Source organism: Metarhizium robertsii (assembly GCF_000187425.2).
Source record: "Metarhizium robertsii ARSEF 23 chromosome Unknown MAA_Scf_10, whole genome shotgun sequence".
Classification (NCBI taxonomy): Eukaryota; Fungi; Ascomycota; class Sordariomycetes; order Hypocreales; family Clavicipitaceae; genus Metarhizium; species Metarhizium robertsii.
In genome coordinates, this window is record NW_011942150.1 from 632,014 (window position 1) to 650,366 (window position 18,353).

The window sequence follows — 18,353 nt, forward strand, 5'->3', positions numbered from 1 at the left end:
GGGGAGTTTACGCGACGAGAATAAAGGGTGAATGGCGAGTCCTAGGCCGCCAACATGGCAGAATCAAGGAATCACAAGGCGAGGTTTACGGGACTCTGTGGTATTTCTATGACTGCCGGTTTGCCGTCGTCTTCTCCACCAGCACATCAGCCGGTCCTGGTAGCCGAGTCGGACTTGGGGCCAGGGTTGCGAGCTCCCGATCTCGTTGCGTATTCGAGGTTACAGCTTCCCCTCTTGGCCCCGTTTTCTCATGCTTGACAGTCCCGATGCTGGGTCGGAATATGTGGGATTGCGTTCCGAGCCCGCGCTCGGGGCCGACCCGGACATTAATGGAGATCTCAATTAATTGTGTAAGCCAGCCGCAGCCTTCACATCTACAGAGTAAATCTAAAACTGGGGTGCCAATCGCCCAGGTTGGCCTGGACGTCTTCTGGCAAAGCAAGCCGGTCGTCTCTGCGCCCGGCGGCCCGTTTGCCATTCTCCCTCCTCATGAGCATAAACATGGCCAAGGCGGCACAGATTCCAACCCACATCAAAGACAGGGACACGCTGTATCCGGTAGTATATCTTGGCGACTCGTCGGGAACAAAAATCAGGCTGCCGACAATGCCTGCCACGTTTCCCACCATGACTTGGGTCGAGGCGGCAAACGACCGTTTCCAATGGCCCGACACGTTGTTTTGCAGCCAGACAAGAGCCATGGGGGCAATCATGTACGCGCCGCCAAATACTAGAAAGACGGCGGCAAACTTGTAGTCTCGCGTCTTGCCGTCCTGCGACAGAAGCATCGCATACCCAACCGTCGTCATGGATGCGCCGCCGACGATGAAGCCGAACCGGTGCTTGAGGCGATCCGATGCGTAGGCGCCGAGGAGCATCGTTCCCGCGGCGAAAACATACACGGGAATCGTACGGACCTGCGCCTGCTCGGGTTCCCAGTGAAATTCCACAAGAATGGTTGGCAAAAACATGGCCCCCGACAAGCCGGCCACGCCGACGCCAAAATACACCAGGCCGCCAAGCCAAATCTTGTAGTCGGAGGCAATAAGCTGGAAGGAGAATTTGTTGAGCGTGTCCATCCGAACCATGTCTCCCACGTCGTTCTGGGTCCGCCGGCGAAGCAGTTCCTTTTCTTCCCTATTGAGGTACTTGGTCTGCTCCGGCCAGTCGATGATGGTAAACGAGGCAACGATGGCCAGCAAGGCCGTGATGGCCCCTTCAATAATAAAGATCCATCGCCACGCCCTGAAACCCTCGCGGCCGCCGAGTTTGCCAATAGCAAAGGCCAAGAGGCCGCCAAAGGCTCCCGCGACAACGGTGCTGCAGAACAACAGCGACATGCGCTTCTGGCACTCGTGGCGCTTGTAGTACGTCGAGGTGATGTAGACAATGGCCGGCAGGACGCCGGCTTCAAAGACGCCCAGCATGAATCGGAGCCCTACGAGGGCTTGGTAGCTGTGCACGAAGCCCATGCACATGTTGACCACGCCCCAGGTGAACATGAGCGTGGATATGTACAGGGACGGACGGACCTTTTTGACAATCATGTTGGACGGGATTTCCAGCAAGATGTAGGAAGCGTAGTAGACCTGCAGACGCCCTGTTAGCCAGCTTTCACCCCTCGTGTCCCATGCAGTCTGGTGGTGCGCGGCCACGGACGAACAAGCAGGGCAACGTTGAACTTCTTGCCGGAGAGGTCCAAGTCTTTGGGCATGTCTTGGATCCTGGCATTGCTTATATTGATTCGGTCCAGAAACGACATCATGTATATAATGAAGAAGGTCGGGATGATGATGACGTCCAGTTTTCGAACGAGCCTGCGCTCAGCGGCGGCGTCAATGTCTTCATTGGAGACGGGGGCGTCATCTGTGCACGCGCCGTCTCTTCCAGGCTCGAGGTGAGTCTTGCCATGGTTGCCGATGACCATGATGCTGATTTGACAATGTTCAAATGCAAAGCAGTGTGCGGTTTTTGCTTGCCGTCACCAACATAACCCGCTACTGTGAGGTTAGGAGAGTAAGAAAAGCAGCGGTCGATAAATGAGGAGAGTCTGCGATTAGATGGAGGAAATATAATTCAGAGGATGGCAAAAAATGTGGGAAACAACACCGGGTGAAGGTTAAATGGCTTGTCATTTCGGGGAACCGAGACATTGGGCACGAAGTGCATACAGGTTGTGACAGCCGTCGCAATATGGGGATGACAAGATTCTTGGTCCTGAATTGATCATGCTATCTAGGCCATTCATTGGTCTCTTTGTGTCGGGGAATGTTGACGGCATCTTTTGTTACATTGACTGAAGTGGCATGTCATGGAACGGCCGCATAATACTGACCGATTGAGCTAACCCGCTAGAGCTTCTGCAAGCCACGCCGTTTGCATTCGTACATACATGCTGTGTTGGCATCCCACCCGTCCAACAGGGATGATAAATACATGATGTCTGCGTCGGATCGTTGCACTATCAGGCAACTCATCAAGTGGCGTACCCGTTCAGCGTCACGGCTTCAACGGTACCCAAGCTAGTGATCGCCAAGACTGAGAATTTCCACATATACAGGGCAGACTCTACTCTCTGTTGAAGTCCTGTGTATTCCTCCAACTTTTCAGGGTATCAAGACTGCTGGGCTCCCTCGAATGGGAGCTGTGGCAAGGCTCGCGGATACTGTTGCAACGAGTCAAATCGGGTGGACTAGCCACTAGGTAGCAGGCATTGTATATTGCCAAGAGGGGTTGATGTTTAAATTGCGGTCAAGTAATAAGCGTGGTCTGTTCGCCAAATATTACTTGGTCTCCAACAACCGAGTAAGCACTTGGAGTGCTTCCATGCACGCAGTGAGCCAGGGCATGGACCGTTGACGCTTTGAGAGCCTACATACATGTAGCCACTGATGGCAGTTGAGAGCTTACACATCCGTCCATGGCTGCATTAGAAACGTCTGGTCCCGCCATGACCATGGAGGTCCGTCTTGGCATCTTACATGAATGAAGAAGGTCGTTTGTCTTATGCCATCGATCGACCAATAGATTTCGCACTTGGTCTTCCCCTGGTGACGGTAAGCTTGTGTCAAGGCCCTGATTCTATCACCCAACTGCATTCATCAAGGCTGGCGGCACCTCTTCTCAATCTCTAAAACTCAATGATGAGGCAAATTACCTTTTTGAAGCCATCTTATTTACGACATGTTCAGACTAGGTTTTCCCTCCCAGACCACTATACGAGCATGCAATACGCATGCCACATGGGCATTTACACAGCCTGAGACATGATTGACTGCAAATTCTGCACAGCAGCCACTCTGCACAGCACCTTTATGGGATACACATGATCCCTCGTCTCCCTACCCGCGATTCGTGCGGCTTCGATGCACAGTTACAAGCGCTCGGTGCTATCCACAGGTGCATCTGCTTCTGCCAACAAGTCATAATTCTTGAATTGGCGAGCCGGAATGCGCCGCTGAAAGAGAATGTCCAATTCTTCATAGGTTCTGTTTCGGCTTTCTGGTAGGCGAAAGTAGCACCAAACCAGGCACACGATGCTGATGGCGCCAAAAAGAAACCCGGCCTTGCCTCCCCAATTGGCCTCGTTGGAATTGAGCATGTAGGGCATGGCAACTGTAAAAACAATGCTGGCGCAGGCTTGCACCGCTGTGGCAATGGCTATGGTGCGCTCGCGCAACCGTGTGGCTGATATCTCTGAAATGACCACGAAGCAAATCGGCCCAACCGTCATTTGGTACACAAACGTCCAGATGTCCATCAATGATGCCATGGCCCATATAGCACCCTTATTGTTCTTTGGTATGCTCAAGAAGCCAATCACAAATAGGAGGACGGTCATGACGGCCATTCCCGAAGTGTAAATGGTTCTCCGGCCTAGTTTGAACTGGTGGTCCAACGTTAGTTTTGCTTCGGCTCAAACCATGAGATCCTCTGGCACAAGGGACACTTACAAAGTTCATCAGGGGCCAGGAAATCACTGTGCCGATAAACCCAAGAGCAGTATTACCAACCCCCACTAGAAAGTATTTGCTGTCAGCTCGTAGCACCAAGCAAACAGAATAATGTGGATGGAAGACAGAGCATCTCACTGTTGAAAGCATCCGAGGAGCTCAGTCCGGCTTGTTCGAAGAAATAGTTTGCGTAGCCAATCAGTGGATTCCCTCCAATGACTTGGATCAAGTAGACCATGACGGATATCTCGGTGCGGACAAGGCTCACTCCTTTGAAGCAGTCGTAATAGGTCGTCTCGGTTTCGTACTCCTGTTCCAGTAAATCTGTTTGCTCTATTCCCACCAGAAGCTTGTCAATATCCGGACGATTTGTGCTAGACGTGAGTTGGAGCAACGCCTTGCGAGCATCCTCCCTTCTCCCGCGGCGGACGAGCCAGTATGGACTTTCCGGGGCAAAGGGAAGCCCAGCAAGCAGCACAACAGGCCATACCCATTGGATAGCCTGTGGCAAGAGACGGCCAATACCTGGTCAGCAATGTCACTGGATGCGGAAATGTGTGGTCTGGTCCGCCAACTCACAAAGGGGATCTTGTACGCCCACTCATCCAGCCTTGTCTCGACCCCAGCTGCACAGCCTTGAGCGATGAACTGCCCGATGACGAAGGCCAGATTGACAGATGTTGTGAGGAAGCCTCTGAGAGTCACGGGGCATATTTCAGAGGCGTAGGTGGGTGCGATGACGACGTAAAATCCGTAGGCAAGGCCGCCGAGCACCTCTCCGACGCAAAGCATGCCAATGGACGTGGCGAAGAACTGGACAAAGACAAAGCCAACAGACCAGACGCAGCAGAGGCCAAGGGTTTTGCGCCTCCCGAGATAATGCAGCGGATAGCTACTGGCGAGGGCGCCGACAGCCTGACCGATGGGATTGCCCATGCCCAGACCCGTCTGCCAGGGCGCGGCAATCTCATAATGATCGCCAACCCAATCGCCGTATTTGCGCTGGAACGCGGGCAGGGCGTAGAAGGAGGTGATGATCTGGGCGTCGAAGCCGGCCATGACGACGGCGATGCAGAAGAACATGGACCAGAAGGTGGCCTGGGGATACATGCCGATGGCTTGCCAAAAGCCCAACTCATGCTCGGCCTCTGTGATGTCGCGGGTTTGGTCAATCCCCAGCGCGCGGGATGGTCCCGCTTCGCCGATGCCATGGTCATGATGACTATGTTCAATGTCGTAGTGATCCGGGTCCTTGGCGGATGTAAAGGTGTCTGCGGTGGTGACGGGCATGCTGACGAAGGCGCAGTTGGTGCTGCCGATGGATGTCTCGAATCCGTTACGGTTTCCAACCGTGAGGGCTGGTGTGAATGCAGAAACTTTAATGGGCTTGAACAATGCTACCAATAGACGTGACACGGAGTTACATGAGGACCGGGCGTGTGATGTTCGCAGTCCACGGGCGATACATCTGCGTGTTGGGCATTCGAGGGCGAGAGAAAGAAAATGACGGATAATGCCTGGGTTTCGAGTTCAGCCCTCAAGCTGCGTCTTGCCGGCATCTAGCCAGAGGAAGGCGCCGCAGCCGGATCTAGATTAGTTCAATGTTGTTGTAAAGGGGCCAGGCACGTTTAAATGCAACATTGAATGTTGGGCATTTCCGGCACGGCCATTCTGGGGACGGGTGCGGAGGTGGCAGCAATTCAGTGGGTCGATGTTAATAATCAGCCAATAGTAGTGCATGTGGGGTAATCTGGGGCATAACATTTGATTGAATTGATTGACAAGTCACAAGACAAGAAACTGTCGGCGACGGGACAAGACGGTAGTCTGGCCAAGAGCTTGTCAATAGGCCCGGCGTCACTATAAAATTGAACGGGTGTGTAACTACTAAAAGCCTGTGTAATTATCATCTGTCCTTCATCTTGTCCCCCTTTTACATGGTGGCTTGGCGTGTCGCCGCGGTATTTATTTAACCGGTACAGTGCGGAAATATGCAAATCAGTTGTGCAACACAACCGACCAAGTCGTGACACTCATCGAAACAATCAACCTACGGGAGCGGTTCGACCAGACTCGTTTTGGTGGGCATGTCGTTCCCAGAGATGGCAATCCAAGCACGCACAAAACAGATGCGAGGTACAGCGAATAATTTTGGTCTGCCCTTTGCTTCCACGTCTCGTCGTCTTCTCAGCAATAGTCATCCGCCGTGGTCTCCATGTCGTCAAAGTACTGGCTGCGGCCACTCCTCTCTGCGACCTTCTGCTGTCGTCGTACTAGCAGTGCCTGTTCTGCGGCCAAAGGCATCCCAAGCTGGGCGGCTGGGTGCTCGCCTGCAACGGCTGCATTCGTCCACAGCCGCTTGCCCGGCGGCAGGCCAAGCATGTCATGGACATAGCGGACACGTTGGGGGCCAGTCAGCAGGAGTTTAAAGGCCGGCTTCAGCGTGTTGTCGTTGACGATTCTGCGGAACATTCCGACCACCACGGCCAGGTCGTCGTACCATCGCTGCTCGTACTGGGCAATGCCATCGACCACGCAGTAGATGGAAAGGTCGCGAGCCTCCATCATTTCCATGCGCTCCAGGATCTGGCGGAAAGCCTGACACAGGTAATGAATGTTCTGCGTCCGGATGCCGTCGCGATACGCCTTGTCGCCGATGAAGTCGAGATATAGCCAACCACGGCGGTATGCCTCCTTGACCAGCTCGCAGAGGAGACTGCGCATCATGCCGCGTGGGCCGTCGCTCAGAGGGTCCTTCTCCGACGAATGTAGCCCGGCGAAGAAGAAGAGCTGGAACGGGTCCCGCGGAGGGCGGCAAAGGGTGGCCAGGAGCGAGGCGCAGAGCACCGACTTGGCCGAGACACGCTCCGTGGGGTCGAACATGTCGACGGCAGCGCCGGCGCCATCGATGAGGATGGCGTCAGACCGGCCGGGTCGGAGCCAGGCGCGGAATGCGGACGTCTGCAGCAGCGAGACGGCCTCGGCCTCGGCCATGGGGTGGATGGAGCTGCGGAGGCGGAGGACTTTGTCGATGTCCTCGGTCGACTGCCTGATGAGCGTGGACGCGCCGATGGCGCCGAGGAACTCTTCCACAGTCATCAGGCCTGGGACTGGAGTGCGAGCACGCATATAGTTGATCTCGGCGCGAAGTCTTTCGCATTCCCTGTCTGGGCTTTATTAGCACGCATCATCCTTGTGTGCCCCCCGTCGAGGCCTTCTACTCACCCTTCTCGGCAACAACTTCTTCCAGAGTCCGCGCCATCACATCTCTAGACTTCTCTGCTTCCTCCTTCTTCTTCTCGAATATCTGTAGCCGCCTTGTGTAGTCGTTATCGAGAACAGACTTGAAGTTTGATGTCAGGGTGCGCATTTCCGTTTGTACCTGAGAAGTCATCGTCATGAGACCGGCTGTGTTTCCTTGCAACTTGGACGCTGTCTCCAGCAGGATGGAGGTGTCGTGTTTTATACCAGAAGTATCCTTCTTGATCTCTCGCGTTTGCCATTGCGTCTCCCCGATTGCTTCATACACAAAGTCTTGCACCAAGCTCTTGAGCTCATCCGCCCGACCTCTGAGTGATTTCAATACATCATCAATAGTAGATTTCCCCAACTTGCTCCTGAACCAGAAGTATGGGACTTTCTCTCCTGTCTTCTAGTTAGTCCCCATCTGTCCGAGTAGGGTTGTATACTTCATGTTGCCCTACTGTGCTTCTCGGGTAGTAAGGCTCCCACCAGCTTCGACACGGAAACAATGATTTCCAAATTGAGCTTTTCGCTGCACGACTTCAATTCTTGCCTATCTGGAAAGGCTCGCAGCTTCGCCTTTGCGGACGCTACGATGATTGGGATCTCCGCGAAGGTGTCGAGGATCTTTTCACGGGCTTCCTTGGCATCGCGAGCAAGCTGCCAGTGTCAACTCCCCTGGTACACTCCCGAATAACCAATTGTCCAGGTTGGGGTGAGCTCACCATAAACATGATGGAAATGCCGGCTCCTATAATCCCCATGCCGTACTCGGGCGGTATCAGTTTGAGCCAGGGATCTACGTCCTCTGCATGATCTCCGGCCTTTCTGAGCAAGCGCCGCCCGACGCCTCGCCAACCCTTTGATTTCTGCTCATAGTCGGCCTCTGCTCCTGCCATGCATTCAAAGACATCCTCCCAAGTGCACTTATCCACGTCTAGACTGAGGCGTGGATCAATCTCGAGATTTTGGTACTCGATCAGCGCCGCCCGAAGGCCTTCAGATTCATCGGGTAGCTCACTTTCGGCTTCTTCAGGATAACCTTGCGGTCTCTCCGGGCGGGAATCTGACCTCGGGGACGGACGAGGCTCCAGCTGCTTCCCGAAGGCCTTGTCTATGTTCTTCCCCTCAGTGTCGAGAAACCGAAGAATGGCGGTACTGTGAGCAGTGTGCTTCGTCCTAGACGCCATGTCGATGAAACAGGAAGAGCTGTCGGGACTTGTTGAGCATGCCAAGCAAGGAGTTGTGTCTTTTGACTTGCCAAGTATCTGCGAGCATAGGGAAACAAGGCCGTCAACGGGTTTTTGAAGACCGAGTGCAGATGCCTGCAGCCTAATATCTGAATGCGCACACTTCTCTGCATTTGAAGCCGGACTTGCTTATGTTTGGGCGGGAGCAGCGGACCGCCTGACAGACAGCCTTCAGACCCCAAAACGACCGACCTGAGCTGCCGTCGGCTTGGGTGGTCTGAGTTGGTCTAGGTTGGGCCGCCTTAGCAAGGTGCAGAGAAACGAAGAGGCAGTCTTCTGTCTCGCCCTAGACTTTTAGGATCCCCCTTTCCTGCTTCTCGTTGGCCAAAAAAACGTCGGTGTCCATTTCTTTGCCAGTGGCTTTCGCTCGTGCCGTTGTGACTGCTTTGTTTTTCCCGGTTCAGCCTCCCTCGGCACCTGTTCCGGGTGCGGAGGCTCGTTCAAACCCTCCCTCTCTCCATTTGGAACCCGAAGATTCATACTGTACAAGACTGCCAGTTTACTCTTTCGCCCCACGAGACGCTTCAACGCGACGGGCTGCGCGGTGATGGAGGGTAGGTGACTGGGAATGCGAGCCGGCAACCGTGGCTGCGTTGACGGCGAGTTGGTGTGTGTTACTCGCAAACGTCACACCAATGAACAGCTCGTTATATCGCGCCAGGCGGTGCTTCGATGTCAGCTCGTCAACGGCCCCCAAAAGCTATCATGTTGCGTGTGGTGATGACCTCACCACATGCACAATCGGATGTTCCTTCCCAAACTCCTCGTGTGCTTTGTGGCTGTCGTGCAATCGCCAAAAATGAACATTGAAGGCTACATGTCAACGTAGCACAATTGACAGGTGCACTTGACGTTAGTCCAACAGGGGTAACCCACCGGCCGTACTACCGCAGGCTATTGACGGCTCGCGGGCCGCCGGCAGCTCCCGCTGTGTGGAGTTTGTGGACAACAGCTGCCGTTGCTCTTCCCCATGTGTCATACTACATATGATCGGCACCCTGCCTTCGCTGATGCTTGCCTATCCAGAAGTGGTGCTGGACTCTGCGATCTCTGTCCGAGCGAATGCCGATGGCTAAGCCCCTTTCCCTTTCTGAAATATATCTACCAATCATGCAAGCGCACGTATAGCTGACGGGCAGGATGACTCTAGCATTGACGTTTCTCCCGACGCCACGCCGGGTCGAGTCCGCGCACAAATCAGCCATCTCGTTCAAAGAGACCGTATGTACGGAGTACGGAGTACATGTGCGGCATTTATCTCGTTGGTTTTGGGACAGGTGCTGGAGCGGGGGGCAAACATGTCATACGTTGGCGCTGACAATGCGTAGTGGCAAAAGGTTTGTGTGACGACCTACAACTTTTGATTCGTTCAGCTAAACATCCATCACGGTCAGATCCAGCTTCCCTCAAGGGTCTGTGCAAAACCGCGACCGGTTTGCCCGTCCTGTACGGAGTAACCCCCAATCCATGGACATACGTACCTGTTATGGCCTGAATCTAGTTTCATGCCAGTTGTGGCGTCGTGTGCTGGGAGCTGCAGCTTCCAGAGCCTTATCCGAGCAGTAAGAAGAGGATGTGTTTCTTTATTATCCTCGACAAGTGTCTACCTTTTCCTTTTCCTCTACGAGCGCTTCCGTTGCTTTTCCTTGAACAGCACTGCTTGACCTTGAACAAGTTCCCACCAGCCTTTCTCACTTGCCTTCTCCGTCTCCTAGTAGTCCTAGCCAACTTTATCGCGACACGGTGGCGTTGGATTGAAGCAACTATGAGCCAAGATCCCGTGGTGACTCTGGTGAGTTGGAGTCACGTCTTTACCCGACAGTCGCCGCCGAGCTAATTGTTCTCAGGTCGTCCCGGCCTCCGCGCCGTTCCAGGAATTGAACCCGGACCCGGAGAGCGGCCCCAATGCCTCCGGCCTCCCGGCGGCGACTAGAGTCACGCCAACAGCGCAAGTCAAGGATAGAGTTGTCCGGGACCCCTCAGATCAGACTGGGCGGCCGCTGCAACCCAAGGCGGAGCTGAAGACCGAGAATAGCTCCATGGCCGAAACCGCCGCTCCAGACTCGGAGGATCAGGCCAAAGCCGCAGTCGTCGTACCGTCCGTCCAACATGTGCCCGAGGAGCATGCAACCAAGCAAAAACAGGTTGCATTCAAAGGTGCAGCGGCAGGTGAAGATAAGGAGGCCGAGCCGTCAAAGCCCAAGATGGAACAGGACGAGTCATCGCCAAACAAAGACAAGACGCCAAAGAGAAAACCGACAATCCCCAAGGCTAGGAAGGTCAACTTTGAAGGCTTCAAGAACCGTTTTTCGGAAGGGGAGGATATATATGCTCTTGATGTGCTCGTTGCTGGCGACGACCTCGCCGACGAGATTCATCGTGAGATGCAGACGCGACAAAACTTTGGCTATCAAAACTTTAGCTATCACAACTTTGGCTATCAAAACTTGAGCTATCAAAACTTTGGCTATCAAAATCTTGTACATTCAGAGGAAAAGAACAACTCGAGGCGCAAACAGACCAAGAAGTCCTCCAGCGTGTTCGATCAGGCAAACCGCGCCGCCATCCCAAAGGCCGTCATCCAGCCCAAAGAGGGTGGCTGGGTCCGGCGAGTGCGGATTCAATCACAGCCGATTCTCCATCATCTCTCCAAGGCTGTGGGCGAGCCGTGGGACACAGACACGCCTCGCACATTCGATCGGCCATTTAGTGTTTTCATCTACTTCCAGGACAAGATGAGGGACGTCTTGGCCGAGCTGGAATCGAGATGGGCGGAAGAGGAGCGCCGCCAGGCCCTGGGCGGCGAAAGAAAGCCGGATGCCCAAGTCGACGAAAGCAAGGCTGTTGAGGACAGAGAAGCCAACACTTTGGATAACGAGGAGTCCATGGACGCGAGGGCGGCAAGTATCGAAGCACTGAGGGACGTTCGATGCTATGTCAAGTTCGTCGACGACGAGATTGCACCTCTCGCCAGGCAGTTCGAAGGCACAGCACACAAGAAGATCCGCTTCGACGATCTTTGGTTCTTGTTCAAAGTGGGAGATCTAGTTTGTACCCCTGGTGGCATGGTGCCCGCCATATCTGGTTCAAGTGAGTGGCGCCCCAAGACTGATGCTCGTCTCATAGCCTCCATGACACTGACCGGGCCCCTGCAGAGAGCTCTCTCATGTACCAGCCTCTCTGGAGAATCTACAGCCTTAGCCACCCCTTGGATCCCTTCCTGGACCCTGCCGTCGAACCCAGGTTGGACCCTCGGCGGTCCACTCTGGACCAAAGGTTCGTGGTAGATAACCGTCCCCAAAGAAGAAGACGACCGCAGCCTTTTATGAGCGATTATGATGATGACGATGGGGATGAAACCGAGGGCCGCGAGGGGCAATTCGGAGTCTGGGCGTACTACATCGATCATAATGGCGCCTCTTATGGTTCCGTGAAGCATTGCATGACGATTTCGCGCTACCAAGGCGAAGAGACGATAACTAGCTTGCCCTGCTATCCCCTCCGTTATTTGGACGATTGGGAGAGTCACTTGGAGGAGCTCAAGGAGAGGGGTAGGAAGTTCGAGTCCTGCATGAAGAACAACCACTGGTCCTACAACGGCTGGACCCTCATTTCTCGACCAGATGGTGCGCCCATGCCAGCCAATCCTGCCAGCGTCTCGCAACATCTACAGTCAGAGTACATTGACAGTCACGTTGTCGTCGACTTCGCCGAGGCTTTCCATCAGGTTCCCGGCTGGAAGCCCGCGTTCCACCAGCCAATGGCATTCCAGGCCTTTTGGCAAGCCAAGGCAGACGAAGTCCAGACTGTAACATGGTCTGACCAAGAGAGGTCGAAGCTGGTATCAACAGCCGGGGATATCTGTCAACGTATAGACGGAGTCCCGAATTTGCAGCGCAACGATGGCCTCAAAAGGGATAAATTTCTCCAAGCCAGCAAAAAGCTGCCCCTGAACAGCGGAGGCCACACACCCATCCTGCTCCAAGATGAGGACTACGCTCTCCTTTCCCGACGCATGTTTGTCTACGTGCTCAAGGACCGCAAGTTTGTCTCAGTCGACATTCAGTACTTGAACGAGATCCCAACCCAGGACAACGTGTTCAAGAACCTCATGATTGAGAAGGAATACAAGCAGATGGTCAAGGGCCTTGTAGCCTCCCACCTCGCAAAGAAGGAGCTTGAGAGGAATCACCCCGGCGCCGCCAGGGCCATCCAGAGCCAGGACATCATCTACGGCAAGGGACGTGGCCTCGTCATCTTGCTCCACGGCGTGCCGGGCGTCGGCAAGACGGCAACGGCCGAGGCCGTCGCCCTGGAGTATCAGAAACCGCTCTTTTCCATCACCTGCGGCGACCTGGGACTGACTCCAAGGGAGGTGGAGAAGTCGCTGACGGAGATTTTCAGGCTGGCGCACTTGTGGCACTGCGTTCTTCTATTCGATGAAGCCGACGTATTCTTGGCGCAGCGATCGAGGTTTGACCTCGGCAGAAACGCGCTGGTATCCGGTTAGTACATGACAGCTCTCTTTGCTCGTTATTCTGCTGTACAATCTATATTGGCAAGCACTGGTGCTCTCGACTGATGCTGACTGGTCCGCAACAGTTTTCCTCCGCATTCTCGAGTACTACAACGGCATTCTCTTCCTGACGACCAACCGCGTCGGGTCGCTTGACGAGGCCTTCAAGTCGCGTATCCACATGAGCCTCTACTACCCGCCGCTGAACAAGACGCAAGTCGAGCTCATCTTCAAGGTGAACCTGGACAGGCTGTCCGAGATCGAGAAGGAGCGGCAGGAGCTCACGGGCGAGCCGCAGCTCGACATCCGCGCGTCGTCCATTGTCGAGTTCGCGACGCAGCATTGCGCCAAAACCGAGCGGCAGGGCGGTCGGTGGAACGGTCGCCAGATCCGCAACGCCTTCCAGATCGCATCGTCGCTGGCGCGATACCACGCGCTCGAGGAGTACGAGCTCGAGCTGGCCGAGGGCAAAGATGGCGGGCAGAAACAACCGGTGCTCGACGAGGCTCAGTTTAGAAAAGTGGAGCGCGCGACCGAGGCCTTCAAGGACTACCTCGAGAGGACCAAGGGATACAACGACAGCGACCTCGCACACATCCTCGGCGACCGCGACGACTTTTACCGCCAAGAGAGACTGTTTGGTACTGCGGCCAGTGCGGGCGCTGCTGCCGCGACGGGCTACCCAGGCCCTCCGGTGCCGTGTCCAAATGTCAACGTCGAGTTCCCCCAGCCCATGACATACGGCTACGGCGACGGGACCAACGTCTACCAGACCCCAGCGCATCCGCGCGCCGGGCTCAGTCCTGGTCCCTTTCAGACGCCGCCCATGAGCGTGGCTCAGGGCCGCCCGGGCTTGGACCCATTCACGACTGATGCGTCAATGTCTCAGCAGAGCTACGGACACGACATGAATTCCGGCCAGGGCTATGGTAGGGCTGGCCGTCCGTCTGCATATGACTATGGGGGCCATATGCCGCCGCCTCCACACCAAGATACAACTCCAGGTGAGAGCCGCTACGTCTGAGTGCAGGTTAAAGTGTCAATGGAGGACCGAACCAGGCAGCAGCTGAGGTTTACGGGCGAGAAACGAAACAGCGAGACCCGAGTGGAGATGGGCATTGTGTATCAAGCTATTTCTGAATACAGTGAAATATGTCTATAATAATTGTATGTATCTTAGCGATAATCGGGTTATTATATTAATTTATAGTTATTTCAGGGTTTTCCCTAGTAAATTATTAATAGTATAGTTATACTTTATATAATATTATAAGTAAATAGTTTACAAATACTAGTTCTGGTTCTCAACCTTTAACAGTATGCTGTACACGCTCTCCTAGTTGCCTGGAAATGCCATGATATCAATTTGGGAGGATAACTGGAAGAAGATGGCAAAGCATCTAACAGTCAGGAGGGAGGAGAAGGACGTCCAGGAGCTATTTTATCTAAACTAAATAGAGCGGCTAATTAATTGATTGACTGCCTGTACCTGACGATTTCTTCCGGTGTTAGATGATACTATGTACTAGGAAACCTATTAACGTATTCTGTGGATGCCTTAGATACGATTCCTAGATATACACAGGGTCATGGGCCTGTCTAAAGAAAAAGCGTAGCCATTAGAACTAGTAGTGCGCCAGAGCATCTTGATGCGTATGCAAAAGGTCAGAAATGCAGTCCATTCCACACTAGCCCTCGTAACTCGCTATATCCGGAATGTAAAACTTCTGCCGTCATGACAGGTCATTTGAAACGCCCCAAGTACCAGCAAGAGTCGATATAAAACAGCAGACATGCTGCCCAAGACCGATTGTCGTTGCAGCCAAGATGCTTCATGGTGCGCCATGGCGTGTCTTCAGCAAGATAACTCTGCCTCAGTACTTTTTTTCTTAACAAAGAGACTTATGGATACATTTTTGATACACATTCAACTGGCTTCCAGACCATACGAGAGTGTGGCGGTTGTCATCCCGTTGCCCTCCCCTTTCTGTCAATTCATCTGCCCGCGTCCAGGAAAAGTCGTGCGACTGGACATAGTCATTAGCCCTATATGTTAAAGTCGCAATGGAAATATATACCAGGCATGACAGTAAGGGCGCATCGGATAGCTACCTAGGTAGTCAGCAACTTGATTCTTGTCGACCTTGAGTCTCGATTTCAATGTTGGCCCGACCTGCGCTCTAACCCTAACCCTAATCCGGCTTGACCCAACGCTGCCCCTCCTCCGTCATTGAGCCCCACCCTGACCCAGTGACAGCTCTCTGCCTGCTCTCTGCCTGCTCAATGTTTTCCATTCCGTGTTGCTGCATCATCACCGTCTGTGGTAATCGTTGTGACTCGACTCTTCGTCCTGCTGCTTCTCGATAGCAATCGTTTGGCTTGGCCGTACACAGCTTCTCCTTAGCCTTCTTGTATCCTGGCTCGCATGAGCCTGCATCATCGCCATGTCTTGCCCACATCTCGAGTCTCTTGGTGAGTTGCTCTACTCTCTCCATGCACTGACGTGTGTCTTGCATGGGGCATTCGCCAACTTACGAAACTGACACGCAGTGTGTTTCCTCCACAGCATTAACCCCTCCGACTCCTGCTCAGTCTGTGTATCGAGAAGACTGTACCCAGTGCTTTGACTCCATAGTATGTTTGTGTGGTCCTTCTACCCATCCCAGCTGAGTCGTCTTCGGTAAAGGTCGTCTTATCCTAATCACTTTCCCTGTAGGATGAACCAACGGGCCTCGATGTCTGCCTTCAGTGTTTCAACGGCGGCTGTGCCGGTGACCGCTTGCATTCAAAACTTCACAGCGCGATCCGAAGTCATCCTCTGTCGCTCAATATCCGCCGAACCCGAAAAGTTGTCGTTCGAGACGAACCTCCCCCCAAAATCTCCAAGCTAGCCATCGCTGCCGAGTCTGAACAAGATCGATACGATACTGCCCTTGCTGTCAAATGCCTCGAGTGCAATACCGAGCTCGATATTACAGACGTAAAGCTGGCACCAGTTGTAGATGGTGTCATGAAAGCAAACACCTTCTCACGTAAGGAGGAGGTGAAGGCCTGGGAACAGGAACTTACGAGTTGCGAGCATATTTTGCTTATGCAGCAGCATGAATCTCGCAAGATTGAACAGGGCCAGCTCGGTCACTGCTCAGGTTGCGACTTGAGAGAAAACCTCTGGCTATGCCTAGAGTGTGGGAACCTGGGCTGCGGCCGCAAGCAATTGGGAGGAGTGGATGGAAACTCCCATGCACTGGCTCATTCCACAGAGTCCGGCCACGGCGTAGCTGTGAAACTGGGTTCCATCACACCCGAAGGCACAGCAGACATTTACTGCTACAAGTGCGACGACGAACGCATCGACGACAACCTGGGTCAGCATCTGGCTCATTGGGGAATCAAGCTAGCCGAACGACAAAAGACGGAAAAGAGCTTGACGGAGATGCAAATTGAGCAAAACCTCAAATGGGACTTTAGCATGACCACAGAAGATGGAAAGGAGCTCAAGCCACTATTCGGGCCTGGCCTAACGGGTCTAAAGAACTTGGGTAATAGTTGCTATTTGGCAAGCATCACTCAATGCCTTTTTGACATGCCAGCATTCTGCGACCGCTACTTTCGACCAAACGATGATTTGCCGATTGTGGAAGACCCCGCGACTGACCTGGAGACTCAGCTCCGAAAGATGGGAGACGGTCTATGGTCCGGGCGGTATTCTAAGCCTGATGCTGATCTGTCCACGGAAACACAGGTTCATCACCAAAAAGGGCTGGCACCGGCAATGTTGAAGCACCTGATCGGACGTGGTCATGAGGAATTTTCCACCATGAGACAGCAAGATGCATTTGAACTCCTCCAACATCTCTTCAAGCTCATTACTAGATCACAGCACCCCGGTCATCTCAAGGATCCAACTGCGCCATTCAGATTCGTCTTGGAACAAAGGCTCCAGTGTCTAAGGTGCAATAAGGTTCGTTATACTGTCAACGAGCAGGACAGCGTCTTCATCGACGTTCCCCTAGAGAAAATTCCTGCAGCAGAGGGGGTCGAGGATACCACCGAACAGTATAGGCCAGTCACACTCAAACAGTGTCTCGACAACTTGACCGCGGCTGAAAAGGTCGATTTGACATGCGCAGCTTGCGGAAGCACCGATGGATTCAGCAAACAATCACTGTTCAAGACATTCCCCGAGATTCTGGTTGTGAATGCTCGTAAAATGACGGTAGTTAATTGGGTTCCGATTAAGGTCGATGTGCCAGTTCTTGTACCCGATGAGCCCTTCTTACTTGATGGATACTTGTCAAAGGGCTTGCAGCCCTCTGAAGAGGAACTGCCAGAGGAGCCCGAAACCCAAACCCCCGCCTTTGTGCCCGATGCCACAGCCCTGGCTCAGTTGGAAGGCATGGGATTCCCACTCAATCGTTGCGAGAAGGCCTTGCATGCCACTGGGAACTCGGATGCCAATGCAGCTATGGAGTGGCTGTTTAGCCATATGGAGGATCCTGATATTGACGCCCCTCTCAATCTTGGTGGCCAAGGAGGAGGGTCTGGAGATGCTGCCGATCCCGAGAAGATTGAGATGCTCGGTGCCATGGGCTTCGGCGCTCCGCAGGCTAAGAGGGCACTGAAGGAGACTGGTGGTGATATGGAGCGTGCTGTTGAGTGGCTCTTTAGCCATCCAGATGACCAAGGCATTTTGGAAGAAGAGGGTGCCGGCTCTAATGAGCCAGCTCCTTCTAAGGAGCCGGCTGGGCGTGCTACGCTTCCCGCGCAGTTCCAGCTTCAATCCATCGTGTGCCACAAGGGAACAAGCATCCATGCCGGGTAAGTTTCATTGCGTGACGGCTTTTTTTCAGGTATTTTGCGCACTGTGCTAACTAGATGGGATCTGCAGTCATTACGTGGCCTTCATTCGAAAACAATTAGAGGGCCACCAGGCTCCTAGTTGGGTACTCTTCAATGACGAGAAGGTTGTCGAAGCAACTGATATTGATGAGATGCGGAAGTTTGCGTACGTCTATTTTTTCAAGAGGGTGTAAAGAGAAAATTTCAGCACAAGGGTTGTAGATCTAGACGGCGTTGTAGATGATTGATTCGCCCACAGGAAACTGGGCTGGCAGCATGGACTGGTGTAAGCGGGGATAGGATCGTCATAGTTGTGGCGATGAGTGATTTGATGCATGGTTTGGCGGTTGCGGATAAAAATAGTGATGGGTGAGGTGAGATGATGTGGCCTTGTTGAACAACATCAAGCAAAAGAGGTAATGCATGGTGCATTTCGGCCTGTCCTAGACAAGTATATTCAGGTACCACTTGCAGATTGCAAAAGCCCAGAGAAACAGTGTCAATTTTGACATCATGATGCGTCAGTCATTCATGGATTACGCCGTCGCCTAT

General features: G+C 53.5%; 5 protein-coding genes across 5 annotated transcripts; 2 read left to right on the forward strand and 3 right to left on the reverse strand.

Annotated features, from left to right (window-relative positions):
• Positions 1-374: 374 nt before the first annotated feature.
• MAA_07756 (retrograde regulation protein 2) lies at positions 375-1,927 on the reverse strand (the record flags this gene model as incomplete). Its single annotated transcript, XM_007825754.2, has 2 exons — positions 375-1,589; positions 1,664-1,927. 2 exons carry the CDS (start codon positions 1,925-1,927, stop codon positions 375-377), a joined length of 1,479 nt encoding a protein of 492 aa, XP_007823945.2.
• Positions 1,928-3,373: 1,446 nt separating this feature from the next.
• On the reverse strand, positions 3,374-5,243 carry MAA_07755 (uncharacterized protein; the record flags this gene model as incomplete). Its single annotated transcript, XM_007825753.1, has 4 exons — positions 3,374-3,886; positions 3,954-4,018; positions 4,092-4,455; positions 4,533-5,243. The coding sequence occupies 4 exons, from the start codon at positions 5,241-5,243 to the stop codon at positions 3,374-3,376; spliced, it is 1,653 nt and encodes a 550-aa protein (XP_007823944.1).
• Positions 5,244-6,140: 897 nt separating this feature from the next.
• MAA_07754 (uncharacterized protein) lies at positions 6,141-8,386 on the reverse strand (the record flags this gene model as incomplete). The annotated part of the gene is made up of 4 exons (XM_007825752.1): positions 6,141-7,120; positions 7,179-7,598; positions 7,658-7,856; positions 7,922-8,386. The coding sequence occupies 4 exons, from the start codon at positions 8,384-8,386 to the stop codon at positions 6,141-6,143; spliced, it is 2,064 nt and encodes a 687-aa protein (XP_007823943.1).
• A 1,825-nt stretch (positions 8,387-10,211) lies between these two features.
• On the forward strand, positions 10,212-13,986 carry MAA_07753 (aaa family ATPase; the record flags this gene model as incomplete). The annotated part of the gene is made up of 4 exons (XM_007825751.2): positions 10,212-10,238; positions 10,294-11,536; positions 11,602-12,951; positions 13,049-13,986. The coding sequence occupies 4 exons, from the start codon at positions 10,212-10,214 to the stop codon at positions 13,984-13,986; spliced, it is 3,558 nt and encodes a 1,185-aa protein (XP_007823942.2).
• A 1,420-nt stretch (positions 13,987-15,406) lies between these two features.
• MAA_07752 (ubiquitin carboxyl-terminal hydrolase 14) lies at positions 15,407-17,995 on the forward strand (the record flags this gene model as incomplete). The annotated part of the gene is made up of 4 exons (XM_007825750.1): positions 15,407-15,434; positions 15,529-15,596; positions 15,679-17,780; positions 17,851-17,995. The coding sequence occupies 4 exons, from the start codon at positions 15,407-15,409 to the stop codon at positions 17,993-17,995; spliced, it is 2,343 nt and encodes a 780-aa protein (XP_007823941.1).
• Between the last annotated feature and the right edge of the window lie 358 nt (positions 17,996-18,353).